Source organism: Kwoniella botswanensis, chromosome 1 (genome assembly GCF_036426115.1).
Source record: "Kwoniella botswanensis chromosome 1, complete sequence".
NCBI classification, from domain to species: Eukaryota; Fungi; Basidiomycota; class Tremellomycetes; order Tremellales; family Cryptococcaceae; genus Kwoniella; species Kwoniella botswanensis.
The window spans coordinates 14,460,121-14,473,318 of NC_088599.1; the positions used below are offsets into that span (position 1 = coordinate 14,460,121).

General features: G+C 44.4%; 5 protein-coding genes across 5 annotated transcripts; 2 read left to right on the forward strand and 3 right to left on the reverse strand.

Moving 5' to 3' along the window:
• Positions 1–312: 312 nt before the first annotated feature.
• L199_005466 (uncharacterized protein) lies at positions 313–1,841 on the reverse strand (the record flags this gene model as incomplete). The annotated part of the gene is made up of 6 exons (XM_064891177.1): positions 313–911; positions 973–1,005; positions 1,073–1,161; positions 1,229–1,281; positions 1,332–1,401; positions 1,474–1,841. The coding sequence occupies 6 exons, from the start codon at positions 1,839–1,841 to the stop codon at positions 313–315; spliced, it is 1,212 nt and encodes a 403-aa protein (XP_064747249.1).
• Positions 1,842–2,187: 346 nt separating this feature from the next.
• Positions 2,188–5,562, forward strand: L199_005467 (protein SEY1; the record flags this gene model as incomplete). Its single annotated transcript, XM_064891178.1, has 11 exons — positions 2,188–2,435; positions 2,524–2,847; positions 2,973–3,080; positions 3,141–3,261; positions 3,328–3,543; positions 3,636–3,834; positions 3,904–4,280; positions 4,374–4,512; positions 4,596–4,822; positions 4,896–5,245; positions 5,322–5,562. The coding sequence occupies 11 exons, from the start codon at positions 2,188–2,190 to the stop codon at positions 5,560–5,562; spliced, it is 2,550 nt and encodes an 849-aa protein (XP_064747250.1).
• A 331-nt stretch (positions 5,563–5,893) lies between these two features.
• Positions 5,894–7,984, forward strand: L199_005468 (homoserine O-acetyltransferase; the record flags this gene model as incomplete). The annotated part of the gene is made up of 4 exons (XM_064891179.1): positions 5,894–6,102; positions 6,268–6,441; positions 6,545–7,340; positions 7,481–7,984. The coding sequence occupies 4 exons, from the start codon at positions 5,894–5,896 to the stop codon at positions 7,982–7,984; spliced, it is 1,683 nt and encodes a 560-aa protein (XP_064747251.1).
• Positions 7,985–8,272: 288 nt separating this feature from the next.
• L199_005469 (uncharacterized protein) lies at positions 8,273–10,708 on the reverse strand (the record flags this gene model as incomplete). The annotated part of the gene is made up of 10 exons (XM_064891180.1): positions 8,273–8,405; positions 8,471–8,488; positions 8,562–8,763; positions 8,831–8,964; positions 9,041–9,133; positions 9,237–9,538; positions 9,612–9,685; positions 9,833–9,929; positions 10,003–10,371; positions 10,442–10,708. 10 exons carry the CDS (start codon positions 10,706–10,708, stop codon positions 8,273–8,275), a joined length of 1,689 nt encoding a protein of 562 aa, XP_064747252.1.
• A 547-nt stretch (positions 10,709–11,255) lies between these two features.
• Positions 11,256–13,197, reverse strand: L199_005470 (uncharacterized protein; the record flags this gene model as incomplete). The annotated part of the gene is made up of 9 exons (XM_064891181.1): positions 11,256–11,613; positions 11,698–11,945; positions 12,010–12,073; positions 12,138–12,200; positions 12,265–12,645; positions 12,712–12,815; positions 12,886–12,896; positions 12,970–13,077; positions 13,158–13,197. 9 exons carry the CDS (start codon positions 13,195–13,197, stop codon positions 11,256–11,258), a joined length of 1,377 nt encoding a protein of 458 aa, XP_064747253.1.
• Between the last annotated feature and the right edge of the window lies 1 nt (position 13,198).

Sequence of the window (13,198 nt, forward strand, 5' to 3'; positions counted from 1 at the left end):
ACATACAGGATGGTCGTAGGATGACATGTAATGCGAAGGGATGGTTTAATGATGTGAATGAATCATGCAAAAACTTTACGGATCAATCTTAGCAAATGCCTCACTTGGGGACCATTTTGACATAAGGACATGAGATACATAAGACATGAAAATCATGAATCTTCAGTACATATAGTATAAAGGAGGAAGGAAAGAATGAATCATCTGAATTGAATACAACTAAAATTACACCTTGAAGTATATCATATCGTACCATAATACACTATCACCTATCTGCTCGAATGTATGAAAATTATCTTGGTCACTAACACCTCAATTGACCAATCCAACTACAGCTTTCCTATCTTCCTTAGTCAGATGTCGATCAAAAGCCGGTACGTCTTTAATCTCTTTGAAAGTCGATCCCGAGCCTGTGGAAGGTGTATCTAACGAAGAACTTGACGAGCCGGAAGAAGCGGCTTCACTGATGATCGATTCGTTATCATGTAGCGTATCCACTTGGTTCTTATCCCTGTTTGTTGTTACTCTTGCATCACCATCTGTGACGTTATGATCTCCTTGAGCGTCCGAATGTTTACTTGTAGGTTGATGATTGGCAAATTCGACGGGTGACCATTTCCTACCGACATTTACTTTTCCCAATTTACTATTCCTTCCTAACCACAGGCTCTCATCGCTGTCGCTGGGCTTGCGAGTGAAAGGTAGAGATAAGATGATTCGCTGGATTGTCTCATCCATCCATGATTTGATTCCTGATCCGATAGCAGACATGGAATAACCCTCGGATGACTCGCTGGTGGATAATTGAATATGAAGATATAGTCGATGCACGAGGAAGAGACAGAGGAGAGTGAAGAGTGTGCAGGAGGAAAGGAAGGTGGTGAGGAATAAGATAGGTGTGAGGATCGTAGCTTCATATCAAATATCAGCTGAAAGTCTGGATGGATAGTCAAGTGCATGATGATGACTTACCGCCAAAGAGGATTGTACCGATTAGTGTAGTAGCTGCAATCCATCATATATGACGTGAATACAAAAGCAGTGTGTGACCACCGGGACGAGGACAACTTACCAGCCATTAGGATCGCCCCCAAGATGACTACAGCTGAGAAAATCAATGCTGCAGAGAGTATGAACACTGTAGAAGCAAGAGCGAAACCGCTTATCGCCATACCAGTATGATCTTGTCAGCTGATGTATTCTCATGCAGGAGTAATGGGCAGCTTACAGGAAGATCAATATGGGGATGGCGCTGAACCCGATCCAAAGTGCGATGAATGTCTATCCACTCTAAGTCAGCATGTATACGATGACCGCAAGATATCACGTACGAATAAGACTGGCTTCGATTCAGCGAAATATCTCGTCTTGTCTGCATAAGGCTGTGCGATGGATTGGAGTCTAGCGCGAAGACCGGTCAATCAGCTTGGGCTTTTTATAGGAGGATCCTTGTACGAAAAGCTGATCACTCACTTGTCTGATTGTTGTCTGACCCTTCTGACTGTATCTTCCACAACACCGTGTTTTCCTTCCTCTTCCTCCAAAGATATAGGCTGTCTGTGTTCCTTCTTGCTCGGAGTGATCGGAACAGGTTCGAAAGTGACGTGGGGAGGTCTCCTATCGTTGGTATGCTTGGAAGGTGATACCGGGATAATTGGCTTGACATCGGTTTCGTCTTTCGTATTTGACATGAAGTCGGATTTGATCTCGCTGTTATTGTTATTGTTATTGTTATTGCTCTCACCCGCCGAGACCGAGTCGTACGACATGAGACTTGCTGAAGATGATGGGGGCGAAATCTTGACGATATCTGAGAATTCGTCTTCTGCTGATTGAGGCATGATGAGGGGTGATTTGACTTTGGGTGACGAGGTAGTCCTGTCTGATTGGCAGTGAATGCAGGTGGTGAGGTGAGTGTTGTGAGAAGACCGAGATGCAAGTGAGGGTAATCATTCACACAGGCATACATAGTCGCGTCAATTGTATGCTCGGCAAGCGGTGACTAACCCCCATGTCATCAAGTGGGTCACCCAATTAAGGACACAAGGAGCATTGACCCCGGTTCAGCCGAGTTACCTGTGACGTTGTACGTTGACAACACTTCCACATTCAGTCCAGATAAAAGGAGTACTCTCGTATACCTCTCAATCTTGCCATTCCGCCCTCGATAGCCTATCTATACTCAACATGAATCAAACACCCCAAATAGCATCTGACCTCCTATCCGACCCACCTCCAGAACTACAGCGGATACTGGACGACCCCCGCACCACCGACGAAGCTCGTCAAGCCGTTAAAGAAGTATCGGTGGTATCGCCCCCACCGACACACAATGGGTTGGTAGCCACGCAGAAAGAAAAGGAACAGACCTCTGACGGAGTCAATAATGCTGGAGAAGGGAGATTGCAGATTGTTAACGAACATCAGGAATTTACGTATGTCCATCTCACCAAAATACCTCATATATCTGCTATTGCTACTCCTTGTGTAGTCGGCTAATTCGGTGACTACCACTCCATGTAGCAAAGAGTTATCCCCTTACTTGTCTCAATGGGGATTACTCGATAAGGGATTCGCCTACGATGTAGTATCCGTATTCGGATCTCAATCAACAGGTAAATCAACTTTACTCAACAGACTGTTCGGAACGAGTTTCGATGTGATGGATGAATCGAGACGACAACAGACTACCAAAGGGATATGGATGTGTCCCTCGGTGTATGGGAATACCCTCGTGATGGATGTGGAAGGAACGGATGGGAGGGAAAGGGGAGAAGATCAGGATTTCGAGAGGAAATCGGCTTTGTTCAGTTTGGCTAGTACCGAGGTGTTGATCGTTAATTTATGGTAAGTCTTCACTCATCAGAAGTTCCTCTCAGATCATCCATCTGAATGTGAATATGGACTGGTTGATACGTGAACATGTGCTGTATGTGCCGCTGACTGACACTGCTCTGTCTCCGTCACTGTAGGGAACATCAAATTGGTTTATACAATGGAGCCAACATGGGTCTTCTGAAGACGGTATTTGAAGTGAACTTGGGTTTGTTTGGAGGAGGTGGTGATAGCTCAAAACCAAAGTGGGCTATTGAAGGCATTTTGATCTCGGCATGTAGCTGACTATGGATCTGGTATGGTAGACCGCAAGAGAAAACGATGATCCTCTTCGTCATAAGGGATCATGTTGGTTCAACACCTGTCAGCAATCTGACGGCGACTTTGACTCAGGATATGGAGAAGATCTGGGCTAGCTTGTCAAAGGTTAGTATGTGAAGCCTTCATCACACATGCATTCGGAACTCACGAGCTAAATTGAATACTCGCCAGCCACAACACCTCGCGGAGGCAACCCTCTCATCCTATTTCGACCTATCATTCGCAACGCTGCCCCACAAAGTCCTCATGCCCGAGAAATTCGAAGAAGAAGTTCTAGAGCTTCGTAAACGATTCACTGACCGTTCGAGGTCCGATTATGTATTCCAACCTAGTTATCATAAGAGGATCCCGGCGGATGGTGTGGGCTTTTATATGGAGGGTATTTGGGTGAGTTTTCATTTCGCTGTGTACCATCTATGCAACTGTGCCGAATAAGTGTACGTGCCACTATTCGATGTTGACGAACCTGTGAATCGCAGCAACAAGTCCTCACCAACAAAGATCTTGATCTCCCTACTCAACAAGAGCTACTAGCTCAGTTCAGATGCGACGAAATATCAGCTTCTGCGACGGAGACTTTCTTAGCCAGCTTCAAAGTGGTCAGAAAACCTATAGAAGCCGGTCAAGTCGTAGAAGGCTTAGATGTATTGATGAAAGACTGGCTGGATACTGCTTTAGGTGGGTCAGCTAAGCAGTCTCCTGACTCGTGAACGAGCTGACATTGGTCCTTTTTGACCCTCTCATCAGGCAAATTCGATAGGGACGCATCAAGGTATCATGCCGGAGTATATCAGCGTAAACGACTTGATCTCTTATCATCATTACACTCGAACTTATCTTCCTTGTTCCTTGGACAATTGAAAAATTTACATAAGATTGAATTGAACAATTTCACCAAGAACCTATCAAAGGGAACGAAGGAAGTGAATTATGATTTTGCAAAGATTGTTACCCAAGCGCAGCAACAGGCTAAGCAGAATTTCTTGACGAGTGCCAAAGAGGTGGTTGTAGATGGGACTGATTGGGAATATACGAGTGAATTGGAACTTTTGGAAGATGATTTGAAAAATATTGCGGATAGGTATAGGAAGGATGAGACGAAGAAGATGGTTAATGCAATCGAGGTGAGTCTGCGATTCTGACTGTTATAGGCATAAACGAATGACTCGAGTTAGTAATGGACGATAAACTGATTTTTGGTTGGTGTCTGTTTTTAGCGAAATGTCAAGAGACAATTGCTTGAACCTGTTGAAGTTGCCTTATCTCAACCCTCACCTAAGATGTGGGATACTGTCTTGACGACGTACAAGGAAGTCAGTGAAGATGCTGAGGGATCGTATCTTTCCAAAGCAAAGAGTGGGTACATTTTCCATCTACAAATTCAGCTGAGTCCCAAATGTCGAATGGTCATCAGCTGATAGATGGCCTCTTTTCCCCAGGTTACAACTGCTCTGAAGAAGAGAACGAAGCTGCACTTGCATCGTTACGAGCAAGAACGTGGTTATCGCTCAGAAGGAAGTTGGAGGAACAGACTTCCGATGCTACTATATTGGCGACTTTACGAACGACCTTTGAAGAGAGGTTCAGGTATGATGAGGCTGGTGTACCTAGAGTGTGGAAACCTGAAGATGATATCGAAAGTGCATTCACAAAGGCAAAAGAGGAGGTGAGTTATACCGCTGAATTCGTATCCGCGCTATATCATGAGTGAAAAAATGACTGATGTGCTTTTGAAATAGACACTCAAGTTGTTACCAATCTTCTCCCAAATTACACCTACCACTTCATCCCTCCTTCCTGCTCTACCATCTCCAGAAGTCACATTCGACATCGAATCAGATCCCATACCATTCGACCCATCGACCGCATTCGTCCTTCTATCACCAACGAAATTGTTATCGCTGGAAACTCGATTCAAGCGAGAAGCTGATGCTGCGTATGTGGAAGCGAAACGATCGATGGTATCTTCTGTCGCACAAGTACCGCTTTGGATGTATGGTATCTTAGTGGTGCTTGGGTGGAACGAAGCTATGGCCGTGCTGTTCAATCCATTGTATTTCGCTATGCTCTTGGTTTTAGGTGCTTCAGCGTGAGTACACTGAACCTTCTTCTACTGATATTGAGCAAGTCAACAGGCAAAACTAAGCAACTTGATTCCATTGTAGCTACATAATCCTCCAGCTAGGTCTTGCCGGACCATTACTCCAAGTTACCCGAACAATCCTCAACGAAATCAAGCGAATAGCCACTGATAAATTGAGAGAGGCGTTCAAAGAAGTCCCTGAAGCTCAGAGGATGTTGAATACTCCTTATCTTGCTAATGCTAACAACACTTCGGCAGATGGATTAAGGAGTGAAGAGAGGGAAAAGGGGGACTTGTTAAAAGAGAAATTCGTGGAGAAGTGATGTGGAAATGGAATATATATATTGTTGCTCTGTTGAGATGCATATAGCTTGTCTTCGTTCTTGCTCTCTGTTCTGTGGTGGTATCTGCGTGAGATGAATCACTTGACACCAGCATCAACCTGCGTCGGCGGCGATCACCGCTTATCTTGGACTCCACTTTATCGCTCGACTCAGATTTCAGAAATGTCAGACCGTCCAACTCACATAGATCATCTCAGCAATCTACATCCATCGAGTAAACCAACAAATATCGAAGCTCTGCCTGGGAGCAAGAAAGGATCAAGATCACGACAGAACGAGTAGCAAAATTGTCCCTTCCTTTGGAGACACCATGTCAGCATCATCTTCTTCTTCTACCAATCCCTACGCCGGATTGATATCACAGAATATCACCACCGTCCCTTCCTTCACACTCGAGTCTGGAGTCAGACTCACCGACGTACCTGTTGCGTACAAAACATGGGGCAAGTTGAATGAGAATGGAGATAATTGTTTGGTCATCTGTCATGCTTTGACGGGTAGTGCGGATGTCGAAGATTGGTGAGTACGATAGTTCTTCGGAAGTTGATCGAATGAGTTCGATGAGATCATCCACAATTGGAATGGTCTGATTGAATCAGATCAAATCGTATCTTACACTATCAGGATCGAAGTCTACTGTATAGTCTGTATCATCTGTACTGACGTTCTGCTCGTTTTGCTCAGGTGGGGTCCTCTCCTCGGTCCAGATAGAGCTTTCGACCCTACCAGATTTTTCATCTTCTGCGCCAACGTCATTGGGTCCCCATACGGGACCATATCAAGTGTGACGACTAACCCGGAAACGGGTAAACCATTCGGTCCTGAGATGCCTGGAAGTAGTGTCAAGGATGATGTTAGGTAAGTTAAGGTTCTTTCATCTGTCTATCTTTCTCATATCTCGTATAACAGATAAATCTGCGTCGTCAAACACTTACATCTGGCATTTTACCATCAATCGTAGACTCCATTATATCATTCTGAAATCACTCGGCGTCCAATCAGTCGCAGCGGTTATAGGAGGATCCATGGGAGGAATGACATGTCTTGAATGGCCTCTAAATTCACCACCGGGATTCGTCAAAGCGATCGTACCGCTCGCTACCTCCGCCAGACATTCCGCATGGTGTATATCATGGGGTGAAGCTCAACGACAATCCATCTATTCTGATCCAGATTATAAAGATGGCTATTACTTTGAACAAGACAACTCTACTGTTGACTTGACTAAACAGCCTACAAGGGGATTGGCAGCAGCTCGGATGGCCGCGTTGTTAACTTATAGAAGTAGGGATTCGTTCGAATCTCGATTCGGTAGGAGATCAGGTAACAATGCTACCAACAAGTCGAAAGTCCCCAAAGGCGGTGTGAGGATCATGGGAGGAAAGAAAACTACGGATCCTTCTTCACCTTCTGATTCCGATGTGAAATTACACAATGAGGAGACTCCAAGGGAAATAGCATGGAGAGAACATAATGATGGACATAGATCGAGCTCGAATTTGGGTTCGAGGAGGAATTCAGATTCGGGTAAATCATCTACGTCTACGTCTAATGGTATGCAGACTCCGGAGTTGGAGAAGAGCTTGGTATTGGGAGAAAACGATAAAATTGGTCAAGGTGTTGCGTTAGGTTCGGCCGCCGCGTTAAGTGCTCAACAGCAGGATGGTAAAGTGGGTGGTAATGGAACGGGTGCAGGAGGGGATAAACAACCAAAGATATTTAGTGCGCAGAGTTATCTGAGGTATCAAGGTGATAAGGTGGGTCTGTTTGCCTTTTCCCAACCATTGATTATCCTTCTTCATCCAGCCAGCTCACATCTGCTCGTCTCTCATGTACCTCTCACAAGCCAGATTGAGTGAAGCAATCATCTAACTGATCTATTTGTATCTGTACTCAGTTTACTGGCCGATTCGATGCCAACTGTTATATCCACATTACCCGTAAACTCGATACCCACGACTTATCTCAACCATCCACAGACTCTTCTCTCGGATCACTTTCATCGAAATTACCACCTCACTCATCAGAGGGCGAACCACCCAGTGATATCGAATTGGAGAAACTCTTATCCGATGCACTATCGCTCGAACCTCCCGCTCTGGTGATTGGTATTGAGTCAGATGGTTTGTTCACCACCAGCGAACAGAAGGAGATCGCTGCTTACATCCCTGATGCTGAATTGGTTTTGATCCCTAGTCCAGATGGACATGATGGCTTCTTATTGGAGTTCGAAGCTATAAATGGATGGATCGATGGTTTCTTAAAAAGGAAAATGCCCAATTTCTTCCAAGATCGAGTTATCCCGTTGGAAGAGTACGGTAAGGCTAAAAATGAGGATGGGTTTGGGGTTAAGAAGGAAAGTGTATTTGGGGAGGCGGAGGCGGACGTTACTAGGTGGTAGATTGACATAGACTACGGAACGACGGATCGTTACATGTATACTTTTAGATTAGATGTTTGGACATGTATACATATATAAGATATATCTTTGGTTGTGTCAGTCCAGCTGAGCTTGAAATCTATCCATATTCGCACTGTTTCAATGATACATACAGTAATTATCAATTGTCCCCCCTCCGAATACAGACACAACATTCCAAGGTGAGATATGATATGGTATGATGAGGTCAAAATTTATTTATTTCCTTCCCAGCAAGACAGATCCATCATTCTTTAAATAAACTCTCGATCAGTCGGCATTCCTTAATTCTGGAGGAACATATCTCAAACCCAAGAAATTGAATATATCCCTTTCCGTTTCTAAATTGACTTCTTGTCCTGTTGTAACGTGCAGCAGACCCGCTCGGAACTTGTATCCTCGTCTAGATTGAACAAACAATTTGGTCAATTCAGTGTAATACTATATGAAGACGGTAGGTTTACTTACACATTTTCCGAGTATCTCCTGAACAATAGTAAAATATCATGTCATATCATCAGTCAGTCAACTTCTCTTCTCAATGACTCGTCCCACTCACTTCAGATCCCTTTCAAACATCATACTTCCCGACCAACTCAATATCGCCGAAGCATACCGATCGAAAGGAGCAGATATCAAATCGACTCGTCGATGCAGCCGCCCTGGTCCGGGTAACTTGAAAATCACAAAAGCTTTATCTAGATTATCAAAGTTTGTCGAAGAAGCGTGAATGGGAGTATTGGGATCACGATGCGTTACGTCTATCTCATTTGATTCAGGACAAATTAGGCATATATGTAGGGATGGGGTGGGAAGGGATCGGCTCACGCAGAACATGTGTGATTATACCTAATTCTGATAATCTCAAATACAAATCTCTCAAAAGACCTATATCCAAATTGACACCTGGAGGGCGGAAGACTATATCCACATCGTTAGATTCGGTCTTTCCTCTTCGATAGCTATGATATTCACTATATCAGCTAATGTCACCGAAATACTACACTGGAAAAAAGGGGGATAAGGAGTTTCACATACCCTCCGCATATGGTGTATTCACATCCTGGTATGTAAGCTTCTAGATGTTCCATCACGCATTCAGCTATTTCTTGAACTTCTTTTCGGGGTATTCTAAGTTGGGCAATCCATCCTGGTCAGTTTGTGGAACCTACAATTGCATGACTTGACAGGAGAGTAGTAGTTTGTTTCGAATTTGGTATTGAGTGAAACCCACTTCTGATCTAGTTCCTCCTTTAGTCTAATCCACTCTTCAACAATTTCAACCTGTTTCATTCCACCTCTCTTCCTTCTCCTCAATTTATCTTTTAACCTTACTTCTGGTGAATCCTCTTCTATAGCTTCGAAATGATTTTTCACATCTTCCAAATTCCTACAATTGTACTTATCGTACAAATCCTTCGCCTTGTGATGACCTATCGTATAGACCGATGCGAACAGGTTGAGCGCATTGAAGCGGGATGAAGAGACGATAGAGGTTGATTCTTGGATTTTACCGGTTTGAAGGTATTCGTCAATCTGAATGATCACATCCAACTGTCAGAAAGACGTGTACTACCTTTTAGATCAATCGAAGTGGAACCCGACATACACGCTGAGCAACTTTGTCGCCTACTCCAGATAACTTCATAGCTTCTTTACCTGACTTGATACGTCTTGGAACGGCTAATTGTCGTAAGATATCAGCTCATGACGAACCCGATATTAAAGCAGGCCACTTTCTCAGCTGACCTTTTATGATCTGGTAAAACTCGTTATCAGCTTCCAGCCATCTTCGGTATGCGCGATACTACTATCTTATGAAAGAGGAACTCACGCTCAAACTCCTCCTATAGCTCAACACATTTGAATTCTTCTGTTGCGCTTCCTCAAACTCCCTTTCCTCGATGATTGGACGTATAGCATCCACCTAGAAACAATTCCTTGAGGTCAGACTCCAGTGACAGGCAGTATAGATTATTGAGATGTGATAGACGACTTACTATATCTTGATTTATACACCTCAGCGGACTACCTCGATGTACACACAACGAAGGGATATCCTCAAATCTAACATCTTCTTCAAAAAGAGTCATATCCATCAAGTCCACTTCAAGCTTAGGCTTCACATCCACATCGTGCGACAGTCTACGTCTTTTCGACACAGGTTTGACATCCTCTTCATCATCGATATCCATCATTACTGGAAAGATAGTAATGGATTTGATAGGCTTCGGACCAGGACTAATAACGTATCTCGACCTATCTGGTAACTTAGGTGGTCGAAGTGCGGTATCACCTTGAGCTGCATATTCCAATGCAGAAGTGTATGCATCGTATATATATTCAGGAGTTAGAATCGGTACTTTTTCCTAAGACAGATATGCGTGTCAGTCATATACCTATCAACCCGTATGGTTTGTTTCAGTTCGGTATACTCACATACATTTCACCTAGGACTCTAAGTAATCTCGGTTTTCCTTTCACAGCGCTAATTACGAATTTACATTCCTCCACTCTAACGCATTGTCCTCCCAACTCATCTACCAGACCATATATCCGTCCTAGATCTTCCTCCAGCTTAGCAGGGATGATGTGGAATGATATATTTGCGAAAAGCTGGTATAATTCCGGCGCGATGTAGTGCGGACGCTGGATGGATGAGGAAGATGATGATGGGAGGGGCTGAGCAGGAGGTCGAGTGGGCATGATGAGGCAGGCAAGAGCATGTGTACAGCAGTGAGAAGAGATGGTGTATCAAGAAGAGATTGGTATAGGACGATGTTGGTAAGATAGGGGGAATGACGACATTTCAACATTTCAACGTTTCAACCCGATTTGCTGGAATCTTGGATTGATTGATTTATTGGTTTATTTGTTTGTTTACTTCGATGTGTGCCTGGAATATCAATGTTCCAAATGGACTCTACCATCATCTCTCGATGAACACACTTCAGCTCGCAATTTATGTCGCTGGGTAGAGCCTTTGAATTCGAAATCGGCATTTCTATCAAGAATTATCAAGGATGGACGTGCACCAATACAAGCGGGGAAGGACGAAAAGTCAGGGCTGACAACAGTAGCTCAACAAAGGTGTAATACAACTTAAGGTTGATACATGGCCTCAATGAGTTCATCAGTCTATCCAGATGCATACAGATCTCATCCGACTCTGACAGATAATTTATCTATCAATCTATTTTCCTCTAATCCGTATATCATACTATACAACCAATCGCCGCATTTGCTCTTACTCTTACAATTTCGAGTTCTTCGCTTTCAAATCATGAGGTTTGACCAAATCACTCTCCTTTAGAATCTTTCTCTGACCAGCTCTGACATCTGCACCGGCTTTCGCAATCTCCGCTTCCTCCTTGCTAACGTCCATAACAGCTGCTTTCGATCCTTCCTCCTTGATTACTTTCGCGGTATATCCGAATGACCATTTCTCGGCGTACTGAGGTGAAGGGTTTTTCTCTATGACTTTTAGAATCTCTCGTCCGATGTTTGGAGTGAACTTGAATCCATGTCCTGAATCTCCTGATGCGATTACGAGATTGTCGAAATCGGGATGATAGTCTATCAACCAGTCTCCAGTGACGGTGTCGCAGTACCTATTCCCGCCGATCGGACATACTTCCACATTAGCTTCAGAACCTTCGATAAGAAGCGTTTGACATTAAAGGTCAAGCACTCACCAACACAATCTAGTAGTCAAGTAGTCCTTCTTAGCCAACTCAGGATAAACCTGTCTCAGTCCGTCTCTCAATCCTTTGAGACTGCTTAGCGGGATAGCTCCATCTTCGGCCCCAGCGGTCAACTTCGTTCGAGGGATGGAAACACCATTGGATTGAGGGTTGAGTACACCTGCACCGTGAATAGCCATCTTGACGAGACCTTCGGGGTTTGGTGGGAAAATATACCATCCGTCATCAAGGTTGAATACCTGAGACCACCCGAGATGCTTAGCATTTCGACCTTTGGACAAATCCGGTTGATCTGTGACTTACAACAGGGACTGACGCGTATTGTTTAGCCTCCTCTGGTGTAAGTTGAATGACAGCGACACTTTGACTACACAACAAGTCCTATTAGCTCGATCCGCAGAGGATCTGCTCAGAGAAACGTCAAAACTTACCCCGTAGCCACGACATCTGGAAGTCGAGCAGATACTCCAGGCAAGGCACATAATGCTGGAGTCCTACCCTCGCAATTCTAGTGATCAGTTTCGATTTCGACAAGTATTGAAGTATACCTCTACTCACCAAGCACCCGCAGCAATGACCACCAAGTCACCTCTAACATCCTCTCCACTCTTCAAAGTTACTCCATTGACCTTCCTACCATCTTTGATCAATCCCGTAACCTCGGCTCCCGATCTCACATGTCCTCCCAGCTGTCTTACCCTCTTCAAACCCACTTCCAACGCTCTGTCAGCCTCCGCCCATCCTCCAATAGGATTCAAATACCCTTGTCTGCCTCCGAAATCGCCCGTACGGATCTTAGGATCGAACTTGCTTTTGATATCTTTGGAGTTGTTCAAGAGAGTCACGTTAATTCCTAGATTCTTACAGTTCTGATAGGCGGATGATACGAATTCAAGGCCTTCTTTCTCTGTTTCCGTGGCAAGGGCCATCACGCCGGATCTGCAAAGTATTCACACGTCAGTTCGCGATATGAAGGAAGCGGAAGAAAGAGGCAATCGAGCTCACTCATGATATGTTCCTTCCCACTCCGGTTTCCTCCAGAAATTCTCAACTGCATCCAAACCAAGTTCCGCGTAGGAAGCATCGGCGTAATCTGCTGTTCGGACGATCTAATGATACATCAAGATATCAGCATGATGATCACTTGGGCCACGCGTTGCTCGATGAGTAGAATCTCACCTTGTTCAGATCTACAAGAATATACGAAATCATCGTCTACCATTAGTGACAAGCACAATAGTAGGATACGTGCTGATCACTCACCTGTACTGGCCGCATCTGGGGCAGGTAAGATCCCGCATTTATCCAACATCGTCACATTGTATTTCCCAGATTGTAACATCCACAAAGCAGTGGACATCCCGTAGATACCTACACATACACAACCACATCGAGTTGATCAGCCCATAACTAACTCGACGAGGTAAAAGATAAGGAATTGTTGGACTAACCACATCCTACGATAACAACGTCCGTCTTAGATTGTGACATA